Genomic DNA, 18,491 nt, shown 5'->3' with positions numbered 1-18,491 from the left:
ATAGAAGGTTCCAAAGGGGAAGATACTTTGGCAAGATGGGAGCAGTCGAATTCCGAAAGCAACTCAGAGGTAAACTTTCGTTGACTCATAATCAATCCATGTTGTTCTCTTAATATTTCAATACCAAGGAAATAATGTAGATTCCCTAGATCTTTGATGCAAAACTCTGAATTTAGAAACTGTTTGAGTGTTGCAATTTCTTGTGAATGATTGCCAGTGATCACAATGTCAAGGACATAAACTGCAATTAGAGTAACATACCCATCTGAAGTCTTGAAAAATGAGTAATCGTTTAATGAAGAAGAGTACCCTTTGAAACTAAGAGCACCTGCAAGCCGAGCATACCATTGCCGCGAAGCTTGCTTCAAACCATAGAGGGACTTTCTGAGCTTACAAACATGGTGTGGACTTGGGGAAGGCAGTCCTTTGGGAAACCTCATGTCACGACCCAATTCGCGAGTCGCGGTGGTACCTACACTATCCCTCCAAGTAGGCGAACCACATTACTAATAACTAGTTAAATAAGTGGAAAATTAAATAAGAATAAGTTATCAAGTCTTAAATACTTATCAAAACTAGAATTGTCACGACAACCCCAAAATCTGGTCAAAGGGTACAAGAGCGCTAACATAGTATAGAATAGAAGTCTGAAAATACCCAAAGGCTACATATTGTCTGTCGAATACAAAAACAGAAATAAATAGAGGAGGTCCTTCAGGGGCCACGGATCATCAAGTAGCTCACCCTGAATAACTGAAAGATGTCACCCTCGCGTATCAGCCACGGGGTGTAGAACTGGAACCTGGATCGTACTCTGCACTCAACAAAAGTGCAGCAAGAGTAGTATCAGTACAACACTTGTACCGGTAAGCATCATAGGCCGACAATGATTAGATAACGCATGAAGAAGTTGAAACCAACAAGTAGCACATAGAGCAAACAGGTATGGTCACGAATCATATACAGGTAAAGTGTAAAGGAATCATGAAATCAACCAAGACAGATATAATTCACCAAATGATCAATCAAATATATGAGTGCATGAATGCAATACAATGCAATAGTCACCTCTCTCACTCCACTCTCGTACACACATGCTAAGGGCAGTGCCTCAAAGCCATGACCCATGGGGGACCCGCGAAGTCCATGTACCACTCGTGCTCTCCGGCAGAAACCTCGGAGGCTATTAATCACTCTCAGTCTCCGGCAACGACCTCGGAGTCTCTCTGTCACTCTCCATCTCCGGCCAAAACCTCGGAGTCTCTCAATCACTCACCTCACCAATCAACACAACAATAATATGGAAAGTATGCCATGCATGATATCAGTCTCAACAGTATCACCAATATAAATCAACAAGTACAAGTCATATTATTGTCCACTATCCAATTATCAATATTACCATTCCTTTTCATGTGATGAGTGAACTAGTATGTGACGGAGATACAAACAAGTGATAATCACATAAATAACACATTTGGCGACAAGCCCACATAACAGCTGACAAAACCCACCTAATTGGAATTCACCTCCACTTCATGCCCGAAGGCCTATCATGCTATCCCCGTCACTTTCTACAACTACATACGATTCTCTAATCAGAGTCTAATTAAAGTAGACCATAACCTACCTCGATGTCGAGCGGTTGACACGAACGATCAAACCAATGGCTTCCCTTTGCGTAGAGCCTCTGAACGATCGAAGCCTATCAAATATGTGATCTACGTTAGAATACGAATCTAAGAACACCCATATTGATATATTTATATTCGAAACCCAAAAATGCACCCCAAAAAGTGGCCTTGGGCCCACAAGGGCAAAATTGGAATTTTATTTAAATATCCATCTACCCATAAGTCATATATCTAGAAAATTAGTCAATTGCATTCACAAATGGACTCTCAAATTATAAATCTCATCTTTTAAGACTAGGGCTCAAAACCTTTAATCACCCCAAAATCTTCACGTATGATTAACGTCTCACTTTTCACCACTCAAATACCATGAATTTGAAGGTGTACATATAACTTGATACCAAAATATCCAATTACAATATACCCTATATATTAGACTTAAAGTTGAACATGATAAACATAAGAGTATTACAAACCTAAAAGAAAGATACGGACACTGTGATTCCAATTGAACAAGAAAACGTACAGTGACCATTTATCCAACAACAATTCTATCATTATTTGTAATCATTACCCAATGATTAACCCATCCTTAAATTGATTGAACCACCAATTTTATATTCTAGTGTTATACGGCTAACCACCAACAGTGGAAACTAAATTACAAATCAAGTGCATTTCCACCTAATACATCGATGTATCTTCGTGTCCCATAATTCTTCTTTAAATATTGTTTTGTTACCGACCCTCAATAGTCAATACAAATGGAGAACTACAAAGAAATTTGAAAATAAAGAATAAACTATCTATCAGATTATTTTATTAGAATAATTTACATGTCTAGTTGGTGAATCATGGAGTGAACTTAACATTGGTGGAAAAAGATACCATAGTTAATGTCAATTCCTAGAAATTAATGAATCACAAAATTTGCAAGCTCGTACCTGTGTCTTTTTGCCGAAAACGCCCGGTAATTTTTCTATCTTATGATTTAAAAGTGCAAACCCTATTAACTTTAATCCATTTTATATGGCCGTGTAACCTGGGGTATTAAATAAATTATGGGCTTGGCCCATTAATCACCAACTAAAATAATAGTCCAAAGTAACCTTTTTACTCGATCAATATGTATAAGGTAAAATTTTAACCCATTTAGTAAATTACATTACTCCCCAACTTATACCTATATAAGTGCAAATAAAATTCCTATGAATAAGCTATTCACACATTAAATAAATATATTCCAAAAATTACCCATCAATTATATAACCGTGCCCCTATCCCCACAAGTTAAGAATACCATTTAAAGCTACGAAAATGGTATTTTAACGAAAAAGAGTCCAAAAGTGCTAAACGACCAAACGGGTCGTTACACCTCATGTAGACTTCTTCCTGTAAGTCCCCATGTAAAAAGGCATTATTGACGTCTAATTGAAAAATAGGCAAGTTCTTCTTAACTGCTATTGCAATAAGACATCTAATGGTAGTCATTTTAATAAATGGGGAAAAAGTCTCATTATAGTTGATTCCCTCCTTTTGAATGTCACCTCTAACAACAAGCCTGGCCTTCAACCTTTCAACAGTGCCATCTGATTGATGTTTAACTTTATAAACCCACTTGCAAGGTAGGGCCTTCTTTCCCCGTGGTAAAACAACTATGTCCCAAGTCTTATTGTTTTCTAAGGCTTCAATTTCCTTGTCCATAGCTAATTTCCAGCCAGGATGATTAGCAGCCTGAAAGTAGCTTGGAGGTTCTGAAATCTCAAAAATGGAGGTGAGGATATGTTGGTTATGTGGGGACAAGGCTGAGAAAGAAAAAGTAGGAGGCTGTACTGGTGTGGTAAAACAGGCCCTAGAGACATTGGTGAGAATAATGTCATCACATATATAGTCATTTAAGTAACTAGGCATCTTAGTAACTCCCACAGGTCTCCTAGGTAGAGAAGTGGAAGAAACAGTAGGGATAGGATAAGAAGTTCTTGTAGTATTAGTGGAAGGAGATGTAGGAGAGGGAGATGTAGGATCAGTACGATTAAAAAGTGAGGTGGAAGATGTGGGGCTGATAGGTAGTCTAGGTGGAATAAGGGAGCTATCTTCAGTGTTGTTTTGTGGACTAGAGGTAGAGTCAAGTGTTGGTAAACTATCAAGTATCCTGTAGTGATGAGAAAGAGGAAAGATAGTTGATGGAGTTGATGAAAAAGTAGCAAAAGGAAAAGACTCCTCCTGAAATTTCACATCTCTGGATACAATGATTTTCTTGGTTTCCAAATCCAAACACTTATAACCTTTTCGATTATCTGAGTACCCTAGAAAGACACAAGACTTAGCTCTAGGTTCAAATTTTCCCCTGTTGCAAGGTAAAGTAGACACATAAACCAAACAACCAAACACTCTAAGTCTTTCATACTCAGGTTTTCTTTGAAACAGAACCTCAAAAAGGGTTTTCCCATGTAGAACGTTGGAAGGTATTCTATTGATCAAATAAGTGGCTGTCAACAAACATTCTCCCCAATATTTCACAGGAACATGAGACTGAAAAAATAATCCCCTGGCCACTTCTAATAAATGCCTGTATTTTCTCTCTACAACTCCATTTTGTTGTGGAGTAGAGACACAGGAAGTCTGATGGATTATTCCTTTAGAAGCTAGATAATCAAAATTCATTGTGCTTTTTCCCAACTCAAAAGCATTGTCAGACCTTATTATTTTAACCTTAAGATCAAATTGTCTTTCCGCCATAGATATAAAATTTTGTAGAACTGGAAAAGCATTACTTTTAGTCTTCAATAAATGAGTCCAAGGTTCTCTACTATAATCATCAACAACAGTGAGGAAATACTTGAAACCTTCATGTGTGGGTTCTTTATAGGGACCCCAAGTATCAATGTGGATTAGTTCAAAAATCCTTTTGGATTTGATATGACTAGTAGGAAAAGATAACCTAGACTGACTTGCCATGGGACAAACATCACAAGTGCATGTAGAATTTTAAGGAAACATGAAAGAACTAATGTATTTCATTGCATGAATAGGCAAATGCCCCAATCTTTTGTGCCAAAGATTTACATTAGACTTTGATTAAATAGAAAAAGAAACTGCAACAGACTGAGGAGTAGCCTCTGAAACTACTACATTTTTGTTTTCCTTAAAATAAAAACTCCTAGTTGTACTATGAGGTTGGAGAAGAAAGAGTCCATCCCTTGATTCACCAAAAACTTGTGGCCTCTTCATAAAAGGGGCCTGCAAAAGACATCCAGTAGGAGTGAATAAAAGGATTGATTGAAATTGTTTAACAAATTTATCAACAGACATTAAATTGTATTTAAAAGAAGGAACATATAGGACATTTTCTAGAACAACATCAGCAAAAATAGACACACTTCCTTTATGGGTAATATTTATCTTAGAAGAATTTGGTAAAATGATGAACATAGGATCAGAGAGAGGAGTCAAGAAACTGAAAACTTTAGGATTGAAGCACATGTGCTCAGAAGCTCCTGAATCTATGATCCAGTAACTAGAATTTTTAGAAGCTAGAAAGGTAAGTGAAAGTGTATAAGTTATACCAGCAACAACATTTATGTTTCCTGTCCCTTCAGGTGCTATTCCAGAGATTGAACCTTCTCCCATTTTCTTTCCTATGTAGTACTGAACAGCCTGATTGTATTGCTCTTTGGTTAGCTGATTCATGTTGTTTCCTACATTATTTCCCATATTTGTGTCTTGACTCATCATCTCTGTCTCTTCAATTAAAACTGAGTTAATTCATGCTTCAGATTGGTTCTTCTTTCCTTTGTTGTTTGTGAATTTAAAATTAGGAGGAAACCCAATCAATCTGTAACAACCTTGCCTGGTATGATTAGTTTTCTTGCAGTAGGTACAGAACAGGTTGTTTTTTTTTTGTTGAAACCTTGTTTGTGATTTGTTTTCCCAAACCCCTTGACTAGATGGTTTGTTTCTCTGGGCTGCATAGACATGATTGGTAACATGGTCCTGATTTTCTGCATAAACTTGGTTAGTTCCATATGCTTGTTTTCCTGCCATGAAAGACACAGTGCCAGTAGATACATTAGCATTGATGTATGATTCTCTTTGGTTCTCTTCCTGTAAAAGTAATGAGTAGGCATGGTTGAGATTGGGCAAAGGCTTAATCATGAGGATACTACTCCTAGCTGGACCATAGGTTTCATTTAGCCCCATGAGGAACTTAATCAATCTCTCATCTTCTAGAGATTTAGTTAGCTTTTCCTTTCCCCCACAGATGCAGTTGCAATTGCATTTGTTGTCTGTGTTTAATGAATCTAGCTCATCCCAAAGCCTTTTGATTTTGGTGAAGTATCCTGCCACATCTGTGTTTCCCTGAACAATGTCACTTAACTCTTTTTGCAAATGAAAGAGTTTAGCACCATTTGACTGTCCAAATCTTTGTTCCAGATCTGTGTAAAGATCTTTAGTAGTCTTAGAGTAAATGACACTATCTGCTATGTCCTTTGATAGAGAATTAAGTAACCATGAAGTTATCATATCATTACATGTACTCCATGCTTGATAATCTGATGCATCTACATCTGGCATTTTGCAGGTACCATTTATAAAGCCAAGTTTATTCTTGGCAGAAAGAGCAATAAGGATGGTCCTCCTCCATCCTTAAAAACCACTTCCATCAAATATAAAATTCACCAAACTCATACCTGGTGAATCAGAAGAATGGATATAGAGTGGGTTACAAGGGTCAATCTGGTTAATATTTCCAGTTTGTGCAACTGCAACATTTCCAGTGTTGTCTCCCATTGCTTCAGAGAGTATGAAGGAAACAAAGAAGTGAGATTTTTGAAAGAGGGAAAATGATTCGGGTCACAGGAGCTTCACTGCTCTGATACCATATTAGAAACAAAGAAGATAGTAGAAATTTTGTTGTATTTTCCTTGAATTCAAATATGTACAAGGCTATGTATTTGTAGACTAGCTAAGAGCCTCTAAAAATATCCAATAGGATAATGTACTATGTACTACTACACCTGTCTCTATTCTATGTGCTATTGTCTAACAAACCAAATGAATTATTTACAAGTGTCTACTAGAAATAAAATGTAAATACAAAATACTATACAGGTTGTGTACAACTACTATTTTGTTGTTTTCCTATCTGATAGGCTTGGGCTGTTGTTTTCATCTGATACACTTGGGCCTAGTGTTGTGTTGTTGAGATGCGACCTAAATATTGTAATGTTGGTCCATTGTAAATCTGATGAGAGTTGGCCCAAATGCATTGTGACCCAAATGTGTATTAAGCCCAGAATATTAGGCCCGGAACTATATGAAGAAAATGATCCCTAATTCTTCAGACCAAATCCCTAATTTTCTTCAGACACAAAGTACAACGAGTACAACGAACTCATATCTTCTTTCATCGTCTCTTTCATCGTTTCGTTTCCTTTCCGTCTTTCGTCTTCTCTTTTCCTTTCCTTTCATCTTCTTCATTTCTGTGTAAATGTTGATCATTAATGTCAATACTCATTCCCTAGGGGAAGACTCCTCCCAACCACCGCGAGTCCTCCTTGTATAGTAAAGGCTATTTTGATTGCGTGACATTCTCTTATAGGACGTTGAAGCAACATGAATGCTGCACCCCTAGATGGCAAAACTCCAATAGCCGAAAGTTTTAGTGTCACTCAAGAACAGCTAGGACTGAAATAAACACTAACTCGCTTTTATCCTTTTTGTTCACCCAATTAAATCAAGTAATGTAATCGAACCCCATAGTCGGGAGCGGTGTTAAGCGTCCGATTCGACCATAATGAATGTTAATTGACACTCTTTGGACAAGGAGGTTCCGCCTCTGATAGGGACTTAGGGAGCGACTCTCCCTTTATGGTCCCGTCCTTAGTCCCTACACGGTACAAATTAAAATTTATGGAGTCAGAAGGAAAAGCCTATTTGACAATGAAAGTGACCAAAGATATTCGTTTTTTAAAAAACTTTAGCTTGTACACAAATACAGCAGGCCCTTCCTAATTTGTAAATTCCTCTTTGTAGTTTTTCATTTCACCAGGCCCGTGAAATGATTTGACTTCCAAAAATCAATAAGATTCCTTTCTTGTCCAATACAAAATTGAATATAAGAAAATACTTTCCAGAAAAAAGAAAAAGCAATAATTTCTTTTTCTGGCTACGGATTTATGGAACCTCACTTACTAGTTTGAAGTTGAAAAATCGATTTCATGCAAATTGCACACTGAGCTTTTGGTATAGGGTTATACAGAAAAGACATATACATACTCCTTGTCTTTTATAGTTGTTTTCTCATGTTAGAAAATCGGAAATGTCGGTTTTGTAAGAAAATTTGCAAAGTTTTTGGATAAATTAAAATGTCGACACATCCAGGACTATAATGTATTTACGCACCACGGAGTATAATTGTTAAGATATTGGACTACTTAAATGGCCCTGCCTTATATAATTATCCCTAAATAATTAAATTAAACACGTTTGACGTCCATTGGTTAACGCAAAGGGGGAGTTTTATGAAGTTTCCTCCTCCTAGCTGCTATGGACGTTGACGGATATATACAAATTCTACTCTGTACTTTGCAGATATCATAAAGAACTCAAAAAATAAAAACAAAAATTGCAAATAATAAGAAAGCTAGAGAGCGATGGGAGCCGTTATATTTAGAAATTCTAGAAAATAATTTTCCGCGTCATACTACAAGTTGGTTCATCATGTTTTGTTATAAAGTTGCTTTTTTTCTTTGGTCAGAGTCAGAGATGTACATTTTTCTAAAAATAATGTCGTTTTCTGAACTGCTAAAAGTTGATAATAGCAGCAGATATCTACTAATTTCCTTGCACAAACAGATCGTTAAGCATTTTTGCTTAAACCAACGAGCTGAGAGAAAATAATAGGAACAAAGCAGAGTTACAAACTAAAGTAGATTGACCAAAAATAGTTATTGATGTATCTACTTTCTAAATTCTAATAATACCAACATAGACCCATCGCATGGTGAAATATAATTTTCTGTTGACCCAAAGTAGGCAAAGCTCCACTTCTTCCACCCTTTAGTTAGTGTAGATGTCGAAATTTTGTAGGATTCTATAAGACAAATTCAACCCACCTTGAAATGCCAAGGTCTGTTGGTTTCTTGGAGGCTACTCTATCTAGATCCTAGTTCACGCCTATATAAAGGGACACATATTTTCTTGAAAAGGCATCTAAAAAATCTCATAAACCCTGAGATATTCACAATGAGATCAAGGCATCAAATACGGCCTTATCAAACTGTCCGGCCTTTCTTGGTGATCAAATACATCACAGGGAGGTCTCGAAATACACTACTAACAGCTCTCGAATCACAGAGAAATCTTAGGAGAGAAAAATCAAGAGAATAAATAGATTTGTACTCACAATCTTGATAAATGAAATCACTCTTATTATTAGTTTGTGATTGCAGTTTATTTTCCGTACTTGAGAAAATTTATTGCAAACAAATTGGCACACCTAGTGAGACCAAATTTGGCCTTCATCTCTTCTCTCACAAATCAGATATGCCAGATGTAGAGCCACAAAAATACAAAGATGGAAGCTCCATTTTTATGGGTACTTCAAGTCTCGTCTTTGAGTTTCGGTCAGTCTACACTCCGACAAACCTTGAAGTAAGGGGCATTTGTAGAAATAGAAATTTTGTAGGACTCTATAAGAAGAATCCAACCCATCTTCAAACTCTAAGGTCTATTGGGTTTTTTGGAGGCTACTCTACCCTAAACCCTAGCTCGCGCCTATATAAAGAGCCACATATTCCCTTGAAAAGGCAACTCAAAAATCCCATAAACCATGGGATATTCACAATGAGATCAAGGCATCAAATACCGCCTTTATCAAATTGTTCGTCTGTTCTTGGAGATCAAATACATGACAAGGAGGTCTTCTTACGTTCGAGAAATACGCTACTAACGGCCCTCGAATCATGGAGAAATATCAGGAGAGAAGAATCAAGGGAATAAACAGAAGAATCAAGGGAATAAACAGATTGGTACTCACAATCTTGATAAATGAAATCACTCTTTTTGTTTATTTTGTGATTGCAGTTTATTTCCCGTACTTGAGAAAATTTATTGCAAACAGTTAGAGTTTTTTGTTCAATAACCATAAACAAGTTTTTACTGCTCCCCTGTCTCAAAAATATTGTCATAGTTACAATTTGGATAGTCAAATGATATTTTCTTTGATCATATTTTTTTAAAAGTATTTTTGAATTGTTAACTATTGTGCCTTATAGTACTTTTTATTTAATTCCTAAATATATAATTTTTATTTTTAAGAAATTAAAGATTCTCACCATGAACATTAATTAGTTTTACCCTCGTAATTCGAAACGTGACAATCTTTTTGGGACGGAGGGTGTATATGTTTGTCGAATAAAAAGGACAAGCAACATAATCTTTTTCTCTATCCACCAAAAAAATTCATTACAATTCTTCATTCATGGTATTAGGTCTATTTTTAAAATGGTATCGGAGTTAGATTCATTACAATTCTTGATTTACTCGATGTTAGACTCTCAAATTATGTTGTCCGTACTTGCAAGCCAAGGCGTACAAGGGTGTCAGAATTTCCCATATCGGTATGTTCTTAATGGGAGATTTGGTCTCTTTATAAAATCTTGACAATCCCCACTCCATAAGCTAGTTTTTTCGGATTGAATTAGATCCGAAATAGGTTTTTTATCAGTCTGGCAATACATGGACATGATTGAACAAGACATGCAAAAAAATTGTGGCGAGTTTTAAATATGGAGATAAAGATATTGTGGAGTGCTTCCTCTTCTTTATTATTTCAATTGATCATGAGAAAAAAGATAGCAGAAATATGGAACAGAGTTATGGCCAAGAATGGAGATTGTTTTTCCTCCATTAAGAGAGAGTGACTGGCTTTGAAGTAGACATCACAATCACAGACCCAATTAAATGCTAATGTGGGGCCCTACTACTAGGAATAGTTTCTCCCAAAGGGTTTGGACTTTGGACATCAATCTTTATCATTGCCTTCCCTAGTGGCCTGGTCCCTCTTTTTACGTTTTTTTAGTAATGCTTTTGTTAGTCTATGATCATATTTGGTCCCAAAAAAGAAAATAATCAGGTCAGAGTTATCGTTTAAATTTTCAAATAAACATTTTTTCGATGTCAACTGTGATGCTCGAGTTGGTAACACCATGAGAGAATATTACTCTGAATTAGTCTAAGGTACGCAAGGCTAGTTGAAAAAAATAAAAATTCCACGAGATATAGTTGAAGCCAATATATGCACTCGTTGGATACTAGCTAGAGCCTGGAAAGAACAAAAATATGTGTAATCTAAGTTAGAATTGAGAAAGCTCACAATTTGAATCTTCTGATTTCTCTTTTTCAAGTTGTGGGTGTGTTTGGTATGACGGAAAATATTTTTCTATTTTTTCTTGTTTGGTTGCATTTAGGATCTGGAAAAATGTTTTTCTCAAAATAGAAGAAAATATTTTTCATAATAATTTGATGAATTTTTTTTTCCGGATTAATAAAATCACACCAACTTGTTCCCCAACCCATCCCCCTGCGCACACCACCACCCCCAACTCCCTCCCCTACAACCACAAAGCAAAGCCACCACCCCACGCCAAACCACCCACCCCCACAACCCCACCCCAAGCTACCCACCCTCACACTCCCTCCCATTCTATCCCCACCTCCCACCCCGTGCTCCCCGCCACCAAAAGTTGCACTACGAAATCAAAAACTGCATAGTGATTTTTCTTTGAGTATATGCAAATGTTCTTAAAATGACATTTTCCAACTTGCGTACCAAACACAAAAAAATGAATAGAAAAACCAATTATTTTCCGACAAAATATTTTCTTGGAAAACAATTTTCGTCATACCAAAAAAACCCTATATTAGCAATCATTTTCCAAATTGAGAAAAAGTAGTACTTGTAGTTCTTTTCTCCTCTTTTCTTTTGGTCTCCGCATTTAAAATCTTATTCCCTCCATCTCAAAATACTTATTATGTTTTATTTCTTGAGAGTTAAGCTCTATGAACTTTTATTATGCATTTTTTCACCATATTGATACGAGAAATATTACAACTTATAGTACTTCTGGTGAGATCTTTGAATATATAAATTTTAATTTTTAAATATTGAATTAATTTAAATCAATTAAACTAAAATAAAAAGGTTGTACTTCAATTATCGTATTAGTGTAGCATCCCCTTTGGGAGGATACCACTTACGAAACAAAAGCTAATTTTACACTTACGTCGTTTATAAAAAAAAAACTTATGCCAAAAGATATTCACAAATATATTTAATAGCGGAAAAAGGCCCATGCGAAAATATTTGAAAGTACGACATTTTTTTTTATTATTATTTTTTTATTATTTTTCATTGCGCTCCCCGAAAAATTTCTTAGATGAAATACAATAGCAGAGTATCATTTTAAAATGGTAATTCCCTTCTCAAATAGTCAACACATTTAAGAAGCTTCGTTTTAAAATTTTATTTCCAAATCAACACCATTACGGGTCCATAATATGCACAAAACTCAAACTAGTGATTTTCACAAAACTATTATCATCCTTTGTGCATAATTACAAGACAAAATACAAATTCAGTATATGACATAACTTGGGTTAAAAACACACCCTAAAATAGCAAAACCAGTCATCAAGTTTAAGTTACAAGCAAATGGTCTTGTTTTCCACAAGCCTTCAAAATTTCATACGTAAGTGCCACACATGTATCATGTACAAGCCCCCAAAAATTTACAAAAACTAGATGCATATGCAGATGTGATCTTCACAAGGGCTTCCAAAAAGTCTACTCCAATTGGTCATCTTCATACCTCATCTCGCGCATTACCTACGATAGAAAACAACTATCGCTAAGTCGGGGTGTACATGGACCGGGTTGGTTCGGATTTTTTAAACACCAAACCAAACCAATTGCGTCGGGTTTTAAAATTTATACACCAAACCAATAAAATTCGAGTTTTTCAACCTCGGGTTTTCTCGGGTTGTTCGGGTTGTTCGGTTTTCTCGGATTTTTCGGATTTTTTTTTCGGAATAGTCTTGATACAAAACATATAACTTTTACTTTAAATATTTCTTTAGTCCTAGTAAGATACAATTATGTAATTAAAGTGTTTCTTAAGAAAATAACACAAAATGTGAGAAGAGTGATGACATTGTATTAAAATATTCAACAAAAGCTAATATAATCGGTTAAAATAAATATTGCTAATTAACAAGCCATAAAAGAAAATGACCATAATCTAAAAATACTAAGTCATGATAAAATAAGTATTAATTATATGACAAAGAAAAAAACTTAAGTTATGTATTTTTACTCTCTAAATCAATTATGCAAAACTAAAGGATAGATATCCAACATTATTGTCATTTCTAGTGGTAAATTGAATTTCTTTTGTTAGGATTAGTGTTGAGTTGGTTTTGGTTTGGACTTTATTTGAATTACTAACATCCATAGGATATAAAACTTATTGACATTCAAAATTCTAAGTTCAAGCTTGAATAATATGATAATAGATAAAAAATTACGAAAACATTTAAGAAATATTTATAAATTACTTTACAAATAAATATTTTTATGTATAAAATATTTTAAAAATTGAATACATGTAATGTCGGGTTGGTTTGGTTCGGTTTGACTTTTTTTAGTTAAAACCAAACCAAACCAATTATGGTCGGGTTTTTTTTTCCAACACCAAACCAAGTCAAACCAAACCACTAGTCGGGTTTTTTTCTCGGTTTGACTCGGTTTATCGGTTTGGTGCGGTTTGTCGGTTTACTTTGTACACCCCTATCGCTAAGCATGAAGCTTAGTGGTGTATAAACTTTGGGCTTGGAGCCATTAAATTTTCCAATTCCCTTGTTCGCCGTAGGTGGCTCAATAAGGTAACAATAAGCCCAAGTGAACAAGTATATCAAAGTATCGAATACAAACCTTGGAGAGTTTCAAAATATCAATACTAATATTCTAAGGCTCAAGTATCAAGAAAGCTTATAATTCAATTCAAGAGAATTTGTCAAATAACCAATTTCGCCCAATATGTACGTCATGCCATCACACTACGCACAATCAATATCAAGACGGGCCGAAGCCCCGAAATCAAGAAGGACCGAAGCCCATATCAAGAAGGGTCGTCACCCAATATCAAGAGAATCAAGAACCATGTTGAAAGTGGCTTTCCACTCGTACTCGAAAATGGACGAAAATCCATCGTCAAGACGAAATGTAAATCCAAAGTCAAGATGGGCAAGATCCGAATCGAGGGCCATGCCAATATCGATGACTAGTCACCATAACAAGAAGGACAAGGTCCCAACAAGAATGCAAAATGATCAAGCAATTCGTACAAGTGGGCGATTTAGCAAAAGTCTTGCAATACTTGAGACAATAATCATACCATAATATAAGATAGAGAGTAAAGATATAACTCATCAAGATACTTCAAAATTCCAGAAAAATAAGGATATTTTAAGTTCAAGTTTATACACAAACCTTGGCGTTTTACCACACAACAAGTTCTACCACAACTCGAGGAGTTCAAATCATCTACGCCATAGACCAATCAAAGTCCACTTCGTCAAATAATTCCTCTTAGCTTGTACAAGAGCATATATACCTTAAATACACAAATAAATATCTACTTAAGTTCAAAAGTCCCAGCACATCACAACTAAACACGAAATCAACGAAAATCAGCCCAAACTATCAAAACAGAAATTTTGGACAACGCTACTATCTTGTATTGTTGCTCAGTTTCGAAGGGGTAAATGGAAAAACTGGACTTTGTGTCCTCAATGAAAGTTGTAGATATATGTCTTAGGGTCTCATAGAAATTCGAATCACCCCTACAACAATTTTGTACAAAAAGATATGCTCAAAATACTAACAGCAGTCCATGTAGAATGTTCAAAACAGAAATCTGGACAGCACCCCCCCTGCACTTCATCACCCCTTTTTGGGTAGCTAAAGGCAAAACTGGGTTTTACAGCCTTGATGAAAGTTTTAGTTCTATGAAATAGCTTTCCAGAACATCTTGAATCGCTCAAAACGGAGCAGTATACAAGGAGTTATGCTAAAAACACTAACAGCAGTCCCAATCCAAAAACGGGTTTGCAAAACAAAAATCTGGGCAGCAACTCCCTTGATATTCCAGCCCACAAAACAATTCAAAACAACCACCAACCAGTCCCAAAATATTATCATAAACAGCCACAAAAAATATCATATCAACTGCCCCAAAATATTATCACAAAACAGCCATAAAAATCATACAAAACAGCCCAGTATACGCTTTGTATACGATATTTTCATACACTTTATTCTCCCAATTTCGAAAACAGCAACTTATCAACAACATCAACAATCATTATACATCATAACTCAACCAATTCCACCCATCTAAATCCAACAAAACAGCCCCCCAATCCATAAATTGCAATAAGGCAACAAACGAGTTTATAATGCTATTTTCTCCGTTCTAATCCGTTAAATCTCTAAACAAACTTGTTAACAATGAAAAGGGGACCTCAATCTTACCTTAAGTATGCAGCAACCAAGTCACCACTCTCCTTCTTAGCTGATTTTTGGCTCAAAATGAAGGCAATGCAACGTACAACACTTTTCTCTTCACGAGCTTCGGAATTCGGGGCTCCGATTTTGGTCAAATCTTGGTTTTTTTCTCTCTACTCTCTTCTCTCTCTTTCTCTAGGAGGTTCTGGAAATTCTTGGTCTGGAAATGAAGAAGGGAGCTGAAAATATCCCTTAATGGGCTAAGGGGTTGGGCCTGACCCGACTTGGAATCGGGTTGGGCCGAATTTTGCTGTCCAGCTTGACCTTTCTGCATTAAAACGTCCATAACTCTTTATCCAGATGTCACCTATAATACCATAATATATGGTTGGAAAGGCATTTCAATTATCTACAACTTTCATTTTATGAGTTTTCCCAAATTCCCAAATTCGGATGGGTTTACGACCTCCCGAAGTCAGGTCACCCGAAACATAACTAAAAAAAATATTTTTTTTCTTCTAAAAAAATTTGAGTTGTTACTTTCAAAAAAGAAAATTTTGGGGTGTTACAATTAGTTTGTGGTAGTTCAGACAGTTTTATCATGCTTTTTCTTCCTTGTATTTTGACATTGCTTTTTACACTACTTTAAATTGCTTGTCTTTGTGCCAAGTGTCTACCGGAAACAACCTCTCTACCTCCCAAAGTAGGGGTAAGGTTTGCGTACACTGATCCTCTCCAGACTCCACTTTGTGGGATTTCACTGTGTATGTTATTGTTGGTGTTCTAATTTAACTCAAAAATTGATTAAATGGACCCTCAATAAATAAAACATGACAACTATTTTGTGACCGAGGGAATAATTTGAAGCATTTCGTAGGAAAATCCCAAATCAGATGGCTAATAAGTAAAATTTAACTGATGCAACGAAGGCTAGGATGAGCTCGAGAATGACCATGCATAAATGGACTAACCAGGTGCCAATTGCCGTCCATGTGTCTTAGCTTTAAAATGATTTTGTAGACAATAGAGGGTTTTCCAGTCATTTAATTCAGTCCTTAACCTGCTGCACTATTGGGTCGTTTGGTTGGGAACAGAGATATTCTGAGATATATTATACGAAGATTTTGGTAAAAAAGTTCATATCAACTATTTACTATAAATAAGTAAATACGAAATAAATGTCATTTCAAAATTTTATGTTAGGATTAATATCCTAATCCCCATAACCAAACGACCCCCAAAAGATAGGAGATCGAGTCTTCCCCATTCACCATAAAAGATACAAGAAAGAAGTACATGGTTATTTGTTAGTCAATATCTAGTCCTTCTTATTTTTTTATGATGTTTGATTGAACACGAAGTTAAAAAAAAAAATTGAAACTTGTGATTTAAAATATATATCGTACAAATTGAAAGTTAAATTATTCTTAAATATAAAAATTTATCATTCATTTTATAATAGACAAAAATGAAGTATATTGCATACATTGGGTGTTAAAAATAAAACACAATGTAGGGCTTGAACAAATTTCAAAATAATTTGAGAAAACGATAGGTAAGGTCAACTAGGTTCTCTTATAATACACATATAACATAACTTCATATAAATATAATATGGGCAGTAAAATATTTCGTGATGTAACCTTAATAATTTTGAACGGTTATATTACATCACGAGTTTCTTAGATTTTGTGAGTTGTACAAAAAAATCAATATTGAGTTTTGTATAAGATTTAATAGTTTCACAACCAAAAGTTTCAAACAAAGTTTCTTCTTTTTTTGTTCGAACTCTAAATTCAAAGGTTTGTACTAGGGGTCTAGGCCACACTATTCAATGCACAAAAAAGATGAAACTTTTCTTTTTCAAATAGGAAATTAAGTTGTTCATCCTTAGAGATGGATAACTAGTCAATTTTATCAATTTGCAAACTCTAGCCCAATAGTTGAAAAAATGCACTTGGCTATTGTTCGATCTTGTGTATTATTGACTAATTTGAGTTGAAATTACAAGAGCATTGTAGAAACAAATCAAAAGTCGATAGAGCTCATTGATATATAGTACAACATATATGTGATAATACATAAGGATCCCTCAAACTTGTCGTGTTTTTTTCCGTTACGTTCTTAAAATTTAAGGGATTCCTAATATCTCCTATCCTTGTTTGAAACGTCATATTGACACGTTATAAGACAAAAATCAAATTAGATTGGGTGAGTGCCAGACATGCGCGACACATGATAGCAGACTAGCAGAGTGAAGTTGGCTATGATATTCAATCTTATGACAAACCGTTACCTTGATTCATTGAACAAACTTATCTAACATGACAAGAAAATTCAAATGTGACAAGACAAGGTGCCTAAGTAGGCGTTTGGACATGCGATTTCATCTCATGATTTGAAATCATGAGATGAAATCTGCCTAAGTAGGTGTTAGGACATGCGATTTCATCCCATGAGATGAAATTTCAAATCATCCAAAAAGGCATGATTTGGAACTTCAAATCATGATTTTAAAAATTTTAAATGTAAAACTTGACCCATAAGTTTATATTTTGTAAAAAAAAAACTCATAAGTTAGATATTTTTAACAATTACTCCCACCAACCATTTACTAACCTCATTAATTTCTACCAACCATTATTTATGTTCGTACCATGTGTGAGGATTATATTAAAGAGTAGTTACATAACTATGCATGTTAAATTTCCTTTTTATTGAACTAAAGTTTGATCAATAGATATTGTAGGGGCATTTGTGCGAATGATCCTCATAATAATAGGCTAAGATGAAACATTTTTTCTGCGCGGATTGTCCTTCAAAGGCAGTGGTCTTTAATTTTTGGCCCTCAAATTGGTGGTCTTTAATTGTCCTTCGCCTAATACCCCGAGGTTCAGGGTTCGAACCCCGGCTCAGTAAAAAAAAATCGCAAGACAGAGTTTCGTAGCAAAATTAGGCCTATTCGGGCAAAAGTTAGGCCTTAAGGCAGAGTTTTGCAAAATTTCAGCTAAGTAATCTCTACCTTAAGGTAGAGTTTTGCCTTATGCCCGAAGACAAAACTCTGCCTTAAGTAGAGTTTGCAGTCAAACTCTGCCTTGCGATTTTTTTTAAAATTTTTTTGACTGAGCGGAAATTCTAACCAGGAGCCCAGGAGTTTTATGCGAAGGGTAAAAATTAAAGACCAGCAATTTGAGGGCCAAAAATCAAAGACCACAAATTGCCCAATATGATATAGCCAAGTAATCAACTCAGATACAGGGCTGATGAGCAGCAGGGCCATGTAGTAA

The 18,491-nt window shown here is 35.5% G+C and overlaps 1 protein-coding gene and 1 long non-coding RNA gene across 2 annotated transcripts; both read right to left on the bottom strand.

The window, feature by feature from the left end:
• Positions 1-5,399: 5,399 nt before the first annotated feature.
• LOC132629043 (uncharacterized) lies at positions 5,400-6,425 on the bottom strand. Its single transcript, XM_060344787.1, has 2 exons — positions 6,326-6,425; positions 5,400-6,280 (listed from the first exon to the last, which is right to left on the bottom strand). The coding sequence occupies exons 1-2, from the start codon at positions 6,423-6,425 to the stop codon at positions 5,400-5,402; spliced, it is 981 nt and encodes a 326-aa protein (XP_060200770.1).
• A 5,569-nt stretch (positions 6,426-11,994) lies between these two features.
• Positions 11,995-15,409, bottom strand: LOC132623147 (uncharacterized). Its single transcript, XR_009576107.1, has 3 exons — positions 15,232-15,409; positions 14,188-14,311; positions 11,995-12,525 (listed from the first exon to the last, which is right to left on the bottom strand). It is a non-coding gene; the product is annotated as an uncharacterized LOC132623147 (long non-coding RNA).
• Positions 15,410-18,491: the final 3,082 nt, after the last annotated feature.

The sequence above is a fragment of the Lycium barbarum genome, chromosome 2, assembly GCF_019175385.1.
Source record: "Lycium barbarum isolate Lr01 chromosome 2, ASM1917538v2, whole genome shotgun sequence".
NCBI lineage: Eukaryota > Viridiplantae > Streptophyta > Magnoliopsida > Solanales > Solanaceae > Lycium > Lycium barbarum.
The sequence above is the reverse complement of the archived record's forward strand: the minus strand, read 5'-3'. Positions and strand labels throughout refer to the sequence as shown.

Coding starts and splice junctions, on each gene's coding strand:
- LOC132629043 (XM_060344787.1), bottom strand. CDS start 6,425: ATGGGAGACAACACTGGAAATGTTGCAGTTGCACAAACTGGAAATATT. Junction 6,281..6,325: donor CCATTCTTCTGATTCACCAG/GTATGAGTTTGG, acceptor GTGGTTTTTAAG/GATGGAGGAGGACCATCCTT.